The 15,735-nt window shown below is 32.3% G+C and overlaps 1 protein-coding gene across 4 annotated transcripts in view; it reads left to right on the plus strand.

The window, feature by feature from the left end:
• Positions 1 to 15,735, plus strand: part of LOC145305980 (four and a half LIM domains protein 2-like) — a 62,056-nt gene that overhangs the window by 7,243 nt on the left and 39,078 nt on the right. For all 4 annotated transcript variants that reach the window (XM_080147894.1, XM_080147895.1, XM_080147896.1 and 1 more), the window contains exons 2-8: positions 606 to 677; positions 5,761 to 5,839; positions 7,292 to 7,371; positions 9,949 to 10,063; positions 11,581 to 11,651; positions 12,296 to 12,388; positions 15,517 to 15,552. In XM_080147894.1, the coding sequence (XP_080004020.1) occupies positions 619 to 677; positions 5,761 to 5,839; positions 7,292 to 7,371; positions 9,949 to 10,063; positions 11,581 to 11,651; positions 12,296 to 12,388; positions 15,517 to 15,552 (533 nt within the window). In that variant the 5' untranslated portion in view covers positions 606 to 618. The remainder of the gene's footprint in view (positions 1 to 605; positions 678 to 5,760; positions 5,840 to 7,291; positions 7,372 to 9,948; positions 10,064 to 11,580; positions 11,652 to 12,295; positions 12,389 to 15,516; positions 15,553 to 15,735) is intronic.

Below are 15,735 nucleotides of genomic sequence, written 5' to 3' on the forward strand. Positions count from 1 at the left end.
TTAATCTAATATACTGGGATTACAAGCGAATGATGCTTTGGCTACTCTAGATGATCATTTAAATCAAAGGAAAATATCGCCCTAACGCGGTAATTTGGGTATGAGGTAATAATTAATCAATGTTAATTATTTTAGTTATTTATATTGTATAAGATTTTTAAATAAGATATTTTATAGATTTTGTAAAGGAGATATTAAACATTTTTTACAAATATTTTACCATCAGAATGTTTTGATTTTTTCTTACTAAGTTATTTATATTTGATAATTTATTAAGAAATAAACAAAAAAGATATTGTTATTAAAGCAAATATTTGATATTTTTTAGTTTTGAAACTACATAGAAATTTTTTCTTTCCTTTTACACATGCAGGCTTTACTAAATTTCCCAGAGATCATCTTAAAACTTTTATTAACGAAGCTACTCTATAAAAGCTTTTCTACTAAATATCTTTCCGTTTGTCTCTAATATGCGGTATCGGGTAAGTTTGAATATATCGGCTGCTAATAAAGATAGAAAACGGAAATTTCCAATATTGCTATTAGTATTGATGTGTAAAACATCCATAGTGGTCCGACTGCTTTCAAACAGCTTTTATTTTTAGGATAGCAGAGTACATGAGACTGCTGCCTACAGAGAAGGTGCCACTGATTGGCTCTGAAGGAGAAAAATACAGGTTAGTAAGTTTCTCCGTCCGTCTGAAGGAGAAAAATATAGGTTGGTAAGTTCCTCCGTCCGTCTGAAGGAGAAAAATATAGGTTAGTAAGTTCCTCCGTCCGTCTGACGGACTGCTACTGATATTAAATTAAGAAAAAGTCAAGTTTATATATGTAACTAGTGTCTACGCCCCTAACCTATAGGGGACGGGATTTGAGATCTCTGAGCCAAATTTAGGGAGGTTTGATGTTCAACAAGACACTTTGAGATAAAACACTTCTAACTTTACAAAATAAAAAAAATCTTTTTATGATAATTGTTAATCAAATCTATAAAGTTGTTAAATCATGATTTTCAAGTTTTAATAAACTATTTTAACTTTGAATAAAATGCTGTCACTAGGAAAACTATTTAATAAAATGAAAAATCTGACAACAGATGGAACATTAAATTTTAAAAAAGAATAAGAATGGTCTTAGATGCACAGTTGTGTATATATCATATGATTTATTATAGAATAAATAATATTTCCATTAAGTCGTCGAAACCGATTATTATACGCTGTATTAGAACCGATTCTTAGCCATGCTAAAAAACTATGTACAGCATCGTATTACATACAATTTTCAACGAATACTAAAATAAAAATTAATTCCAATTTTGTTAGCCTGGGACTTATGTCTCTCGGGACAAACAAAATGTATAATTTTTCGACTTTATCTCTGCAGAAAGCTGCCTATACCAAGTGAGTGAGTCTGGCGATGAGGGAAGTAGATACTTATAGAGATACTACGCCTCTAAAAAAATAAAAGTCATTCATAGCAAATGTAAATATGTATTACAATACATGATAACTATTTTCCTTAAATATCGTTATAAGCAAAGCAATTCTACATGTAGGTTTGTTTTAACTACCTTTGCTAAAGGGACAAAATATTGAGTATTCAGTGTACATTTTGCAACTTTTACTGTGAATTTATAAATGCTATGATACGTATAAATATAAGCGTTTTAAGAAAAGTTAGTTTGCTTCTATCATAAAATAAAAGATTAGAATCGACGTTTTCTCTCAAAAGTTCCCCTCCTCTATTTTAAAACAAAATTTAAAATAAAAAGATGCCCGCAGGATTAATTTCCTCGCAGGGTTTAAGCAAAGCAAAGAATAACACACTCTCTTTATTTTAAATTTATCTAAAAACTATAAAAGGGTGGATGTTAGTGCTCAACAAGTATTTTGTGGGAAACACCTTAAAATTTACATGAGAAAAATAGAATTGTTAAAAGTTTTCTTTGGATAAAATATCCCCACATATATTTATGTTTTACTATTTTGCATACATTGAAAATGTTTGCTATTTCAGCTATTTTACTAGCAGTTTAACTAGGTAAATATTGAGACAACCTGCAATACAACAAGGATCACAACATCGTTAAAAGCGAAAGCTCCTCATATCAAACCAACGTTAACAACTCATGTAATGCTACGCTTTTAACAATGTACCTATTCTTCCAATGAATCAATATTCTAAAGATCAACAATATAATATTTGAATGTATCTAATGAAAATTGTTTCAAAAAAGAAAGAAATCATCAAGTCAAAATTACAAAATTAACAAATTTGCCTAAACTAATTATTAGAACTATCCGTTACGGACTGTTGGACTGAACTATAAATGTAGAAAGCTTGGTTTTTAACAAGATTAATCATCAATAATACGAAGAAGCTTGATGTCTATCCGTCTGTCCATCCCTTAAGATCTCGGTAACCACTGAACCGATTGGATTCTTCTCTTCAGGGAAAATACCTACTGGTCCTGTGGGGGCTATTTTCTTGGGGGGTGGGATAACCCGACCCCACCCCCTTAAAGACAAAAAATCCCTGTTTAAAAACTGTAAATAAACAAGAAAATCATTCATTTTATCGTTAAATACTTTTAATGATAGACTTACGAACGCATGTACAGACAAAGTTATAGAGTTGCTGCACAACGGGAAAGAGACATTTTTCACTTATGACGTTACTTTCAATTTTAGCATACTATCTGTTAAAATATTCATACTTTCTAACACGCTTTAGCTCCTTTCAGGGACAAGGGAAGGCTATTCTGGCAAACAATGCTTTAGAGCTGATTTCTTAGATTTCCAGTTTAAACTTGATGATGAGATAAAGCAACTTTTGGCAGAATTTGATAATAAACTCAAGCATTATTTTAACACTTTTTGCTTTGTTTACTAAAAGCCATGATAAAGGAAATAGACAGAGTTTGCCTGCACGTCCAGTTTAAAGAAGTATGGGCAGAAATAAAGCTTTTTTACAATATTTAGGTATTTTATCTAAATCATAAACTACTCTTAAATTATATGTTAAAGAGTGAATAAATTTATAAAAATCCTAAAGAGTGAATAGCTGTGATACTTTGAAAAATATTTAACCCTTACAGCTCGGGCCCCAATTCCCACCTTAATAGATCGGGGGGGGGGCTCCAAGAGCCCCCCCCTCTATCTCGGCTCCTGTTACAGATAAAGACGTAAAATTTTTTTCTGGTGGTTCATGTGTATTTTTAGAGAAAATTACTTTTTCTAGTCATAGCAGCCAGGCCGCTCCTTAGCCGCTTTTTAGCGGCCAGCCGCTAAATTTTAAAACAGCTGTAGAGCAGCCAATTTTGCAGCTAGGATGACCAAATTTTAGGACGAACTTTTATTTTTCATAACAAAAAAATTACTTTTTCTGATCATCGCCAAAAAACGGCAAATAACGGAAACCGCCATTTTCGGCGGTTACGGCGGTAAAACGGCGGTTGGCGGCGCCGATTAATATTTTTATCTGTTTGATGTTGCTCAAGGATTTCCCAAAAAAATTTATAAGACTCTAGCTGTAATAGAAGCCACGATATTCATGATATATGTCTGTAGTAAAAGCCGGACAAAAATCGGTCATAAAGTCGGTCAGGGAGCGGTCAAACAGTCATAACACATTTTTTCTCAGAAGGTCATTGATATCTAAGTATTCACCAAAAAAATTTTAGGTTTCTCCTTATACACAAAAGTCATAATGTAGAAATTAAGATTTTTTTAGAATTTTTTTCTAATTTTGGTGCTACCCAACCGACTTTGACCGGACACCACGACCGACACAGACCAGATATCCTAATAAAATCAACTCTTGCCGACGTATAATTACTAAACTTAAAAAGTCATGAAGTCACAGCACTCCATCTTACCTACAAAAAAAATGAGATTGAAAAAACTAGAGGGGGGGGCTCTTGGAGCCCCCCCCCCGATCTGTAAGGGTTAAGATTATTTGAAAATTTATCTCATATACATATTTTAATTCAAAAAAGGTTTTTACGACACCTAGCAATAAAATTCTGAACTACATTGCTATGAATTTTCACAATAATACATTTTATAATATTTGTAGTAGTTTAATTTTGACTTTCTTGGCAACTTCTTGTCTCTAATAGCTAAACACGTTGGAGGAAAGTGGCGAATTAGGGAAGTAAAATAAAAAAGCTTTCCTGAAATCATGATTTAATAAGTACTGCAATAATCAAACCTAAAAACTTATAATCTTCTCTGAATATTACAACTTACAAACATTTGAATCATTTAAGATATGGGTAATTTCCCCAAAAGTGCCTTGTAGAGCACAGAGTCCCCCCTTTCCCTACCATTAATGTAAAACAAATTGAAAACGATCAAAAGGGCGGCATATTAGAATTGTCCTATTGTTTTAAAACTTTGCATGTGATTCCTGTAGTAGTTAGATACAATTTAGAGAGCGTAGCAACTCTATAATTGTTATCAGAATGTCCCTATGTCCATTTTAAACATTATGTTGATTTTTTTTACTTTTTAATAACAAATTTTTATGTGATCTAATTATCCTATTTATTTGGTATACTGATTCCTGGGACAACAAAGTACAATATTATAAGCGAAGCAACTCTATAATCAAGTCCTAGAAATGTGAGTATGTCCATAAACATTATCCTGTATTAAGCAGTTTTTCAACAAAGTTTACTAACAATTTTGCTTCGACTCTTATACATTTCACTTCTGATTATTCAGTCCTGACATTCTATAAGTGTTCATGTCCATTTGTCCTATCGTATCAGAGCTTTGCTCTCATAGATGTTGTCATCCTTGTTTGATAAATAATGAAAAATGAATTTAATTTTGAGCTTTAGGCATAAGTTTGATTATTTTCTAATTATTTTCAATTTTTCTTTAAAGATCCAAATTGTTTTGATTGAATTTGTCCTATTTCATTTTTATAGATTCATAAAGTGAGATATTAATTAGTTATTGAATCATTTTGAAACTTTTGCGTTAACCTACTTCAGGGGGTTAAACAAAGTGCTTGAAAATGTTTAGGATTAAAAATTTTTTGAAATATTTTGTTTTTGATTTTAAACAGTTACAAATATTTTGGATAAGAAAAAAATTTAAAGATTTTAATTTTAAGAAGTTTTTAAAAATATTTTTTTAATCTCCCTAATTCTAAATTCTTTAGAAAGAAATCTTTGTTTTGATTACACCAGCAGACGGCAATTCTAAAATTCTAAGCTAACGAAGTTTGGTGATAGCTTATGATTTATACTCAGATAAATGAACAATAGTACATAATAGAAGTAGTTGCATCTTTCTTTTTGCTATATCAGCTGACAATTACTGTGGTAGGTTTGGTGATTTTCCAAGAATTGTTGAAGAATTATTGAAGAATTGTTGACGAGACGGACTGCCCCTGGCTCCTTTATATTTAAGTAGCGACTTCGCCCCTAGCCTCTCGGGGCTTTGCAAGAAAAGGTTATTAAAAAAATGCAACCACTAATTTCAAACTGATTTTTTTTTTTAAATTGAGTGGGATTTTTATGTTTTTTTGGGGGGGGTGTCCCACAACCCAAGAAAATAGCCTAAAACCATCACAGGACTAGTAGGTATATTCCCTGAAGAGTAGAATCCGTTCGGTTCAGTGGTTACCGAGATCTTAAGGGACAGATGGACGGACATCAAGCTACTTTGTATTGTAGATAAGTAGGTTATAATTAGTTATATAAAATTTAAAAACCATAGCAATTTGTTTTTCTTTTTATTTCAGATCTGAGCAGCTGTCTTACCAGATACCAAAGGCAGATTTCGCCAAAGATAACTGTACATACTTAGAGGAGAGATATGTGGTATATATTGTTAAAAGCGAAGCTTTCTATAATTAGGGTATGTACTATGTACGTACGTCATTAGTTAAGTTAATTAATCATGAAGTATACTCATTGTATATTGGTTTGTTAGTCTCATATGCAATATTATAATACCTTCGAGGATATAAAAGGACCTCCGCCCTTCCCAAGTCTTGGAGACTTATTTGAAACTAAATTAGAAGTAAAGGGTTCAATCCTTATTTTTCCCCCTTTCCCTTTTTTCTCAATTGCCCTTATAAACCTCTAATCATATACATAATTTATACTAGCGGCTTCGCCCTATGAGGTAATGGGAAGTCAACCTTCCAATATAGAATTTTGCTTAAAGCTATAGATATTTTCAAAAAAGTTATTCTTTGTCAAATTAAGCTGCAGTAAAATTAAACCCAGGTTGTTCTCCGTATACACAAAAATTTAATTTGTAAAAACTAAACACGGGTTTTCGCTGTAAAAACAAAAAATAAATTTAGTGAAAAAAAATTTGTCCCACTCCCCAAGAAAATAGCCTAAAGCCACCACAGGACCAGTAGGTATATTCCCTGAAGAGTAGAATCCAATCGGTTTAGTGGTTATCGAGATCTTAAGGAACAGACGGATGGACGGAAAGACATCATTCTACTTTGTATTATGGATATACGAAAGTTCTACTAATGACTGCATCTATCAAAATATCTATCTATTTATTTAATTAAATTGAAATTTAAGTATCAAAGTCGTCAGCATATTCAAGAACATAATTAATGATATTTTTAAAGATGAGATAAATATGCAATTGGCAATTTCAATTTTTTAATTCGGAACGTTTTAAATCTCATTAATCAAAAAATATATGTCGATACTTTTACATAAATTCACTCTCAAATCCATTTCTTTTGCAAAATAAAGTATTTTGCCTAACAAATAGGGTGTCTATTTTAAGTCTTTAGGTACCTAAGTTGTATCTAGTTTCGAGAAATTTTAGAATACTTTTTCTTGTATTCATTCGAATCCGATGGATAGGAACCGGTTCTCATCCATACTATGTCTAGCATCGTATTATATCCAGCTTTCTACAAATATAATAATGTACAATCATAAGATTAAAACCAGTTTTTTAGCCCGTGCCTTCGGTACCGCAGGGCTAAAAAACTGGTTTTAATCTTATAATGGTACATTCTATATCCGCGTAAAGCTGTTTATAATACGATGCGAAAAATAACTATTATTTTTTGTTGAATTTTTCAAATACTTTATAATATATATCATTTCAAATGCAATTGAAGAACCTAAGGCCCCAATCCCCTTATTTTTTTTAAATATTAAAGTGATTTTGATGCTTCCCTTAGGTATGGTTAATTCAAAGTTAGTAATTTGTGGGTTAATTAAATGTTTAATGTGAATCACTATTGGTTATAGTTATTTTAGTATACTTTTCTCATTGTTTTATTTTAGAAAGCATATGAGACATTTCTGAAGACAAGAAATGAAGAATGTTTAGACGTTGCATTTATTATTGAGTATTGTAAATTCAGGTAAGATTTTTTTATAGAAGCGAATTATAGACAGCTTTCCGCTGAAATTGAAATGAAAAATTGTAAGATTATAACCATTTTAGTTAGACTCGAAAGCAGTAGCGTGCGAAGCACTTTGTCTAGGGGGGGGCATTTTGAACATTTTGTCAAATTTTGCATTTTTATTGTGTAATGTGTATACCTGAGCTGGATCTTTAAATCATTTCAATGGTAATCTAAACCACCCCGCGCGAAATTTCAGCCAATCACAGCGGCGTATTTTTAAAATGCGCCGCTGTGATTGGCTGAAATTTCGCGCGGGGTGGTTTAGATCACCATTGAAATGATTTAAAGATCCAGCTCTGTTTTAAACAAGGGCGTTTTAAGAGGGGGGAATTACTTGATTATGGGCATTCTAATCCCTATTCCTTCTTCCCCATCCCTTCCTCCCACCCCTTTCCCCAATACCTTCCCCCCATACCTTCCCCCCATACCTTCCCCCCATACCTTCCCCCTTCCTTCCCCCCTTCCTACTCCCATCTATATCTCCCATCCCTTAAGCTAAAAGCATTTTGAAAAAAAAGAATATTTACCAACCCCCTCCACACGGAATTAATTCCTTTTTCATTGGAGGGAGGATGACACAAAAGAATGACAACCCACCTTTAAAAAATAAGGTGAGGGGCGAGATAAAAATTCTCATTTTGGAAATAATTTGGAAAATCACATTTCCCCCATAGCATTATGGACTGACAGACATGGTAAATTATTGAAAAAAGTTATATCACCGTCTCCCGCCCTCTTCAAATGGCATTTTAAAAATCTGTCACTCTTTTATAAAGTGGTGTTTGCATGGATTTGCTAAGGTGGTGCGCGAAGCGCACTAAGAAAATTTTACACCACCTTCATTAACTATTAAAGACAACAAGAGTTGTGTTATTTTATCAAGTCAAGAATATATATAAAGTGTTAGGGTTGTTAATGTAAATTGCTAGGAAAAAAAACATATTTTTTAGTTAAGGGAATATACACAAAAAAGTTATAAACTTTTCCTGAACATCTTATGATATACATACTTATACATTGTTATTTGTTTAAACAGACATACAGTTTTGTGAAAAAGACCTAGATAAATGTCAAAGCAGATTGAAATGTACTGGTAGATCGGCGCGCGAAGCGCGCAAATTTTTTTTAACATAAAGTAACTTTTTGTATAAATATTTAATGTCTGCAAATGCTTTTATATAAATAACATCATAATATACCATATGATAAATCGGTCCATCATTTATTCCCTCGGGTAAGAAATATTCATTCCTAAACAAAAAAACTGGACAGGAATACCCCATTTAAAGGCCGCAAAGTGATTATTTTTCAAATATGCAGGTATGTAGTGGACATTGGGTTATTTATATTACTAGTGCCCAAAGTTTGATAAAAAACATTTTCTTATTCGTTGGCTTAACAACTTTAGGGACTTAATTGAATTTTAATTGGTTGGTTTATTAAGTTGAGTTTCCATGCGTTCTATCCACTAATTATAATCTATATAAGGATTAATTTTGTGTATTATTATTGGGGATGTACATCAATTAATCGGCCATTGTCTTTTTCCTATAGATCCCTGCAAAGCACAAAAAAACATAAATGATTATTTTAGATTTATTTGAGAAAATCAGCACAAAAACCTTTCTTATTTTGTATGATTACTGTTAGACCGACAGTCAAAGTAAATTGAATACTGGATGCTAAGAACAATGGAAAAAATTATTTTGATACTGTTATCCAAAAAAAGTTTGAAAATCTGACAAAAGACACCGGCCAAAGATAAAGGGGAATATGTAAAATATAAAAATAGCCAAAAATCTGCTAAATGACAGTCCAACTGCCATGGGTGTTTTATAGTTGGTTATGCTCCTTGATAATAGGAATGTTGTCAAAAAGTTGCCATCTATCTTTTATATAAGATCACCGGTTTAAAAAATTATTGGTCTTAATTGGGAATTTCCAAATATGTTAGGTATGATTTATTGACTAATAAGTTTATAATTGGCGCGAAGCGCCAAGGAAGTTTTGATTATTCTTGATCTTTTGGAAACATTTGGACAATTTTGCTTTATAGAGAGGGAAGGGGCAAAATGGGGCATTTTTGTTCACCAGGGGGGGGGGGGGGGCAAAAAGAGGCATTTAACAACATTTAGGGGGGGGGCAAGGGGGGCGTTGGCTAGGGGGGGGGGCAGAGGGTGGCGTTTAGGGCGCTAGGGGGGGGGGGGGCGATTGCCCCAAATGCCCCCTTCGGTTCGCACGTCACTGCTCGAAAGGCCGAACAAAACAGGTATTAATATTATAATTTTTATTTTAATATTTGTCTTTAAAACGATGATATACATAATTTTACAGAATTGTTGACAATATGTTATAATCTTCCTGATATGAATCGGATTCGAAACCATACAAGAAAAGACATTATCAATTTTTTTATGAACATTGTCCTCTTTGTTGATAAATACTCTACTAAAGTCAAACTGACACTAAATGTATAAAATGTGCCTTGACTGTATGTTCCCCAATAAAACCAGTTAACTCCATAATTTCTAGGAATACTTGTGGTACCTGTAACCGGTTAATACCTGTTGGTTCTTTGGCTGTGTGTGCCCCACTGCTACCAGACAAACTGTATCATCCATCCTGTTTTACATGTACCACCTGTAAGGTAGGTCTTCCAGTGTGCAACTTAGATTTCAGATTAGGGAGACAGCATTAAGTGGTTCCAGAAAAATGACGTCCTACAATAATGTTGACCAATGACAGTCCAGTATACACTGTAATTGACCAAAATGGTAAAATTTATACTTGCCTCTCATTGTTATTTTAGCGTTTTTTTGTTTTTATTTACACTGTCTCCAGATTAGGGTATCAGTATGGAATTGTGCAAGTCCATCAGTCAGTACAGTTCATTAATATAAAAATTAAGACTAAAATTTCCAAACTTGACTAGACCAATGCAAACTAAACTAATTAAGATGTGTATATTTGCAATTGATAAAAATGACTATAAATCTAATTCCCTTAAGAAGTGGTTTCTATGAAGAACTTAATGAAAGCAAATTGTTCAGGATTTTAGATTAGGACTATTTTCTTTTGTTATCATGATTGTGTAGGAACTTCTAGGGGAGGAAAGTTGACCTTAACATTTTCTAATATTATTTACTCAAAATTTCGATATCTTTGTATATTATGGTTTCTAGAAATGAAATCTACACATAATATTTACCTAAATGACATTAATTTAGTTAAGATTTAGAATTTTATAGTAAATTTTTGCAGAATTGTATTGTGTCAGTATGTGAGTACAACAATATAATACTATGTCAGTATAATAGAACATCAATAAATCAGTTAATCACAATGATTTTATCAGTACATCATTAACATTCAGTGAACTATTTGTTAACTGTACTGATAATTTTTTTAGGATCTTGCTTAAAGTATAAGTTGCTGCATTTCATAAAACATTAAAATTCTTTTGAAATTCCAGTCATATCATATTTTCCAAAGTTTTGAAAGAAAAAGTTGTGATTGCATCAATAGATTAATCTAGATGCATGTAGTAATTAACCATGAATAGAACTAATTAGAATGTAATAATTTATGTAAATAAAAATATAAATGAATGTTTCAGGGATTTCCAAACCCTTTTTAAAATTTCCAGGGGGGTCAAATGAGGTGTTTCAAAGTTTAAGGGGGGGTAATCACCCTTTGCCCTCACCTTTGGACATCTGTGGAATGTTTCATGATAGCAAAAAGTTTAAACAGTACAGGGCACTATTTTAAACATAAAGTTACTACTAGCGGCTACGCCCCTAGAGGCCTCTAGTAGCACTTTAATTTTTTGGGTTTTTTTTGTATTTCAAATATGTAATTATTTTCTATGTTGCGTTTAAGTCTCTAGTTAAAAATTTGTTTTTTCGATTTTATGTGATTTATCTTGGGTGGGCGGTGGTACCCTCCCCCAAAATAGTTATAAACCTTCCCGGGACGTATGAGAAGCTACCCTGTTAAGGAGAACCCGATCGGTTTAGTGGTTAGCGAGATCATTTAGTAAAAACAGACAAACATCCTGTTACTTTATTATGAGGATATGGTTTGATAAAGCCTATAATTGATTAATGATTGCATATTTTCTTTAATCTAAAAACAAAAATTTTATTTATTTTTTTTTTGCTTTAGGAATTGCTGGTAGATTTAACATATTGTGTGAGTGGGTCTGAGCTTTTATGTATTCGTCACTATGGAGAAAAGTAAGTTTTATTTTATATAGCTTTACTTCTTAGTAGAACAGCTAGTCTATGATAATGACATGTATGTCCATCTGGCTAAAGGTTAGGCAGGTTTCAAATAATTTGAAAACAAAAAAAAATAAGAAATATAAATTGTAATCATTAAGAGTGATTTTTTAATTATTTTATCTAATTTGATGAAAATTTATTTAATTATTTAAGATATGCCTTGATTCATTATTTATTCACAATATTTTTTTAAGCTGTGCTACAAATAAATGTTTTAAATAAATTATAAAAAAAAACATGGTATGAAATTATGTAAACAAAGTTTCGAATGAGAAATTTGAAATTTTTATTATGATGTCAACCTGTCAATCCTAAAACCTTGGCTTAAACTCTACTTGAGATTTTATTTTTTAATGCAAGATATTGAAAATTTAACTTTAACTTACAGAAATTTGATGGGATAAAATGACGGGTTTCTAATATTTGAGAGGTAATCTAATGCATTTAAAAAATTTCTAGGGTAGTTATGTAAATGCATTTATTTCTCAAAACACTTGAATATTAACCCAAATATACTTCATTTTGTTTTACAAAGACATAATACTTACCAAAGAGCCTATTAAATTCACATTTTAAAAAAAACTGTTTTTGTTTAGACAAAAACCTAGGTGTCCCCACTGTGAAGAATTAATCTTTGCTGGTAGCTTTGTTAATGCCCTCGACAAAGTATGGCATACACAACATTTTAGGTAATATTTCTGTTTATTAATCTTTGCTGGTAGCTTTAATAATGCCCTGGATAAAGTATGGTATACACAACATTTTAGGTAATTTATCTGTTTATTAATCTTTGATAGCAGCTTTGTAAATGCCCTAGACAAAGCATGGCATACACAACATTTTAGGTAATCTATATGTTTATTAATCTTTGATGGCAGCTTTGTAAATGCCCTAGACAAAGTATCGCATATACATTGCATTGTAATATATTTATTTATTAATCTTTGCTGGTAGCTTTGTTCATACCCTAGACAAAGTAATTTTGTTAATGCCCTGGACAAGTATGGCATACCACAACATTTCAGGTAATCTATCTGTTTATCAATCTTTGCTGGTAGCTTTGTTGATACCCTAGACAAAGTATGGGATACACAACATTTCAGGTAATCTATCTGTTTATCAATCTTTGCTTTTAGCTTTATTAATACCCTAGACAAAGTATGGCATGCGCAACATTTTAGGTAATTTATCTGTTTATTAATCTTTGCTTGTAGCTTTGTTAATGCCCTAGACAAAGTATTGCATACACAACATTTTAGGTAATCTATTTGTTTTTATGGAACTATTTTTAAGTTTATTATATATTTAGTATAGCTTATACAATATTTAAAAAATAGTAACAGGGTGTCTATCTGTCTGTCTATAGATTAAGATCTTGCTAACCTCATGGCCAAAAATTTTCTAGTTTACATTAAAGCTTTTTACATTACAGGTTTTAAACTATTTTGGGGTAGCCTCTAATATTTTTTACCTTTTAAGACTGCAATGACTTTGCAGTACACAAAGCTTTTAAGCAAGGGATCGTGTTTATATAAATTCAGGGAGGGACTGGACATTGGGATATTTATTGAACAAGTCCCCAAAGTTTTATAAAAATGTTTTCTTATCCGTTGGCTTAATAACTTGTGGTACTTTTATTAAATTTTGATAGGCTGGTTCATTATGTTGGGTGTCCAAACGGTTCAACAACTAATTGTATCTAGAATTTTAGGTAATTTTGTGTATCGTCATTGGGGATGTACATCAATTTATTTGACATTGTCTTATACCTGATACAAATTACAGTCCAATGTCCCTTCCCTCCCTTGATATAGTCTATCTTTGGTAAAATTTCATTAAATATTTTTTGCTATAGAAAACATTTTAGATAATTTATTCATTTCTCAACGTTGCACGTCAGCAAAAAGTTATAATATGGTTAAAATGAAAATATTTATTATAATTTGGAGATTTTTTGAATAATCTAATAATTATAAGATAAATTTTGAGGTTAGTAACAAAAGAATTGTATTGTATTTAAATTAAGAATAGATTAAAATTATCGGTTGAAATATTTTAACACTGAGAGTTTGAACCAACCAATCAAGTTCTAATAAATTGTTCGGGTATAGGGTTAGAGCTCCCCGCAGGTGCTAAAAATAGGTGAAAATGAAGTTTAAAAATACGACAAAACGCCCCTAAAGAGGCGTTGTCACAAGAAAGGGACTATACCCAATTGTACCAAAAAAAGCATGTTTATGAACTTTATAACTAGTTTAATTTTACAGTCCAATGTTCCCACCCTTCCTGAAAAATCTTACATTATCCTTATACTAAAGTAACAGGATGTCTGTGTGTTTGTTTGTCTGTGTGTTTGTGTGTTTGTACCAAAGGATCTCGCTTACCGCTGAACCGATTGGGTTCTCCTTAACAGGGTAGCTTCTCATAAGTCCCGGGAAGGTTTATAACTATTTTGGGGGAGGGTACCACCACCCTATCAGGAGAAATCGCCCCTAGAAAAAAATTACTCCTCCCGAAAAAGAGACTCCAACGATACATAAACCAATTATTTCTGTAATTAGATATTTTAAATAAAAAAAAACATTCAAAGTGCCACTAGAGGCCTCTAGGGGCGTAGCCGCTAGTCTCTATATAAAGGGTGAGCAAAAAAAATGTGTACCTTTTTAAAATTGAAATTACGCGGCTTGTGTTAATAGTAGAAAAATGTTATGCATATCGTTAGAACCGCTATCGTTAAAGTCTATTTTTAGGAAATATATTTCCTGTGCTACGCATAGTTTAGTAGCTACGTGTTAAAATGTCCCAACTGACTTAAAACTTGACTTGCGAGTAAATTTTGGGACATTTTACCATCTGGCTTATAAACTATGCGTAGCACAGAAACCGTTCTTATATTTCCAAAAAATACAGTTCATAGCGGTTCTAACGGTATGCGTAACATTTTTCTACTATTAACACAAGCTGCGCAATTTGAAATTTAAAAATGTAGGCATCTCTTTTTGCAAAATATCTTCTCTAATTTTTAGTTATATTTTAAAATTTACTCGCAAGTCAAGTTTTACATCAGTTGAGACATTTTAACACTTAGCTCCCTAACATACGTAGCAGAGGAATCGTTCTTATATTTCCGAAAAATAGAGTTCATAGCGGTTCTATGCCAATGTCGTATGGGTGAGTTGCACCTGGACTGAACAGTCAACTTGTCAACTCAAGGCCAGACTCTTGGTCCTTCACCTCATACCCGTGGTACAGTACATTACAGACAACCAACTCTCTGTGATGCACGACCTTTGTCTGAGAAGTCCTAACTGTGCATGGTAACGAGTTGCGCCTGTTTTGGGCCAAGGCATTCCCCCCACTCTAACTATTTACGTCGCGCATCTGACATAGTAGCAGTGGGAACCATTTTTAACGTCTTTAGTTATGACGCGGTGTCGGACCGAGATTCGAACCTAACACTTTCCCGACGACGAGCGGATGCGCTACGTGTTGAGCCACGGTCGCGGGTCTCATAGCGGTTCTAACGATATGCATAACATTTTTCTACCATTAACACAAGCCGTGCAATTTGAATTTAAAAAGGTACGCATTTTTTTTTGCTCACCCTTTAAATATACTGTACTTCACTGTATATTTTATACTATTTCTGTTTTTAAGTATTTTTTCTATAAATGTTCCATCTGAACTAATTTATAAGGTTTACTTAATTTGCTAAGAGCATTAAAAAAGTGGTCCAAATTAAAAATGCGAGGGAAACTGGCATTATATTATGAGAAACAAATATTTTGTTGGTACTAAAATTATTTTCTATTTTTAGGTGTTTTGAATGTGATAAGGTTCTTTCCAATGACAGGTAAACTATGTATTTTTATCACTGTACAAAAAGAAAATTATAAGTAGATCATTAATAACACAGAGATCTAAAGGGATAAGACACTGAGCGATAAATTAATGTACATCCCCAATGATGATACAAAAAATTACCCCTTCTGTAGATAGCAATTATGATTGAAATGTTTGGACACTCAACTTAATG

The sequence above is a fragment of the Acartia tonsa genome, chromosome 14 (genome assembly GCF_053477335.1).
Source record: "Acartia tonsa isolate MP-2025a chromosome 14, ASM5347733v1, whole genome shotgun sequence".
Lineage (NCBI taxonomy): Eukaryota > Metazoa > Arthropoda > Copepoda > Calanoida > Acartiidae > Acartia > Acartia tonsa.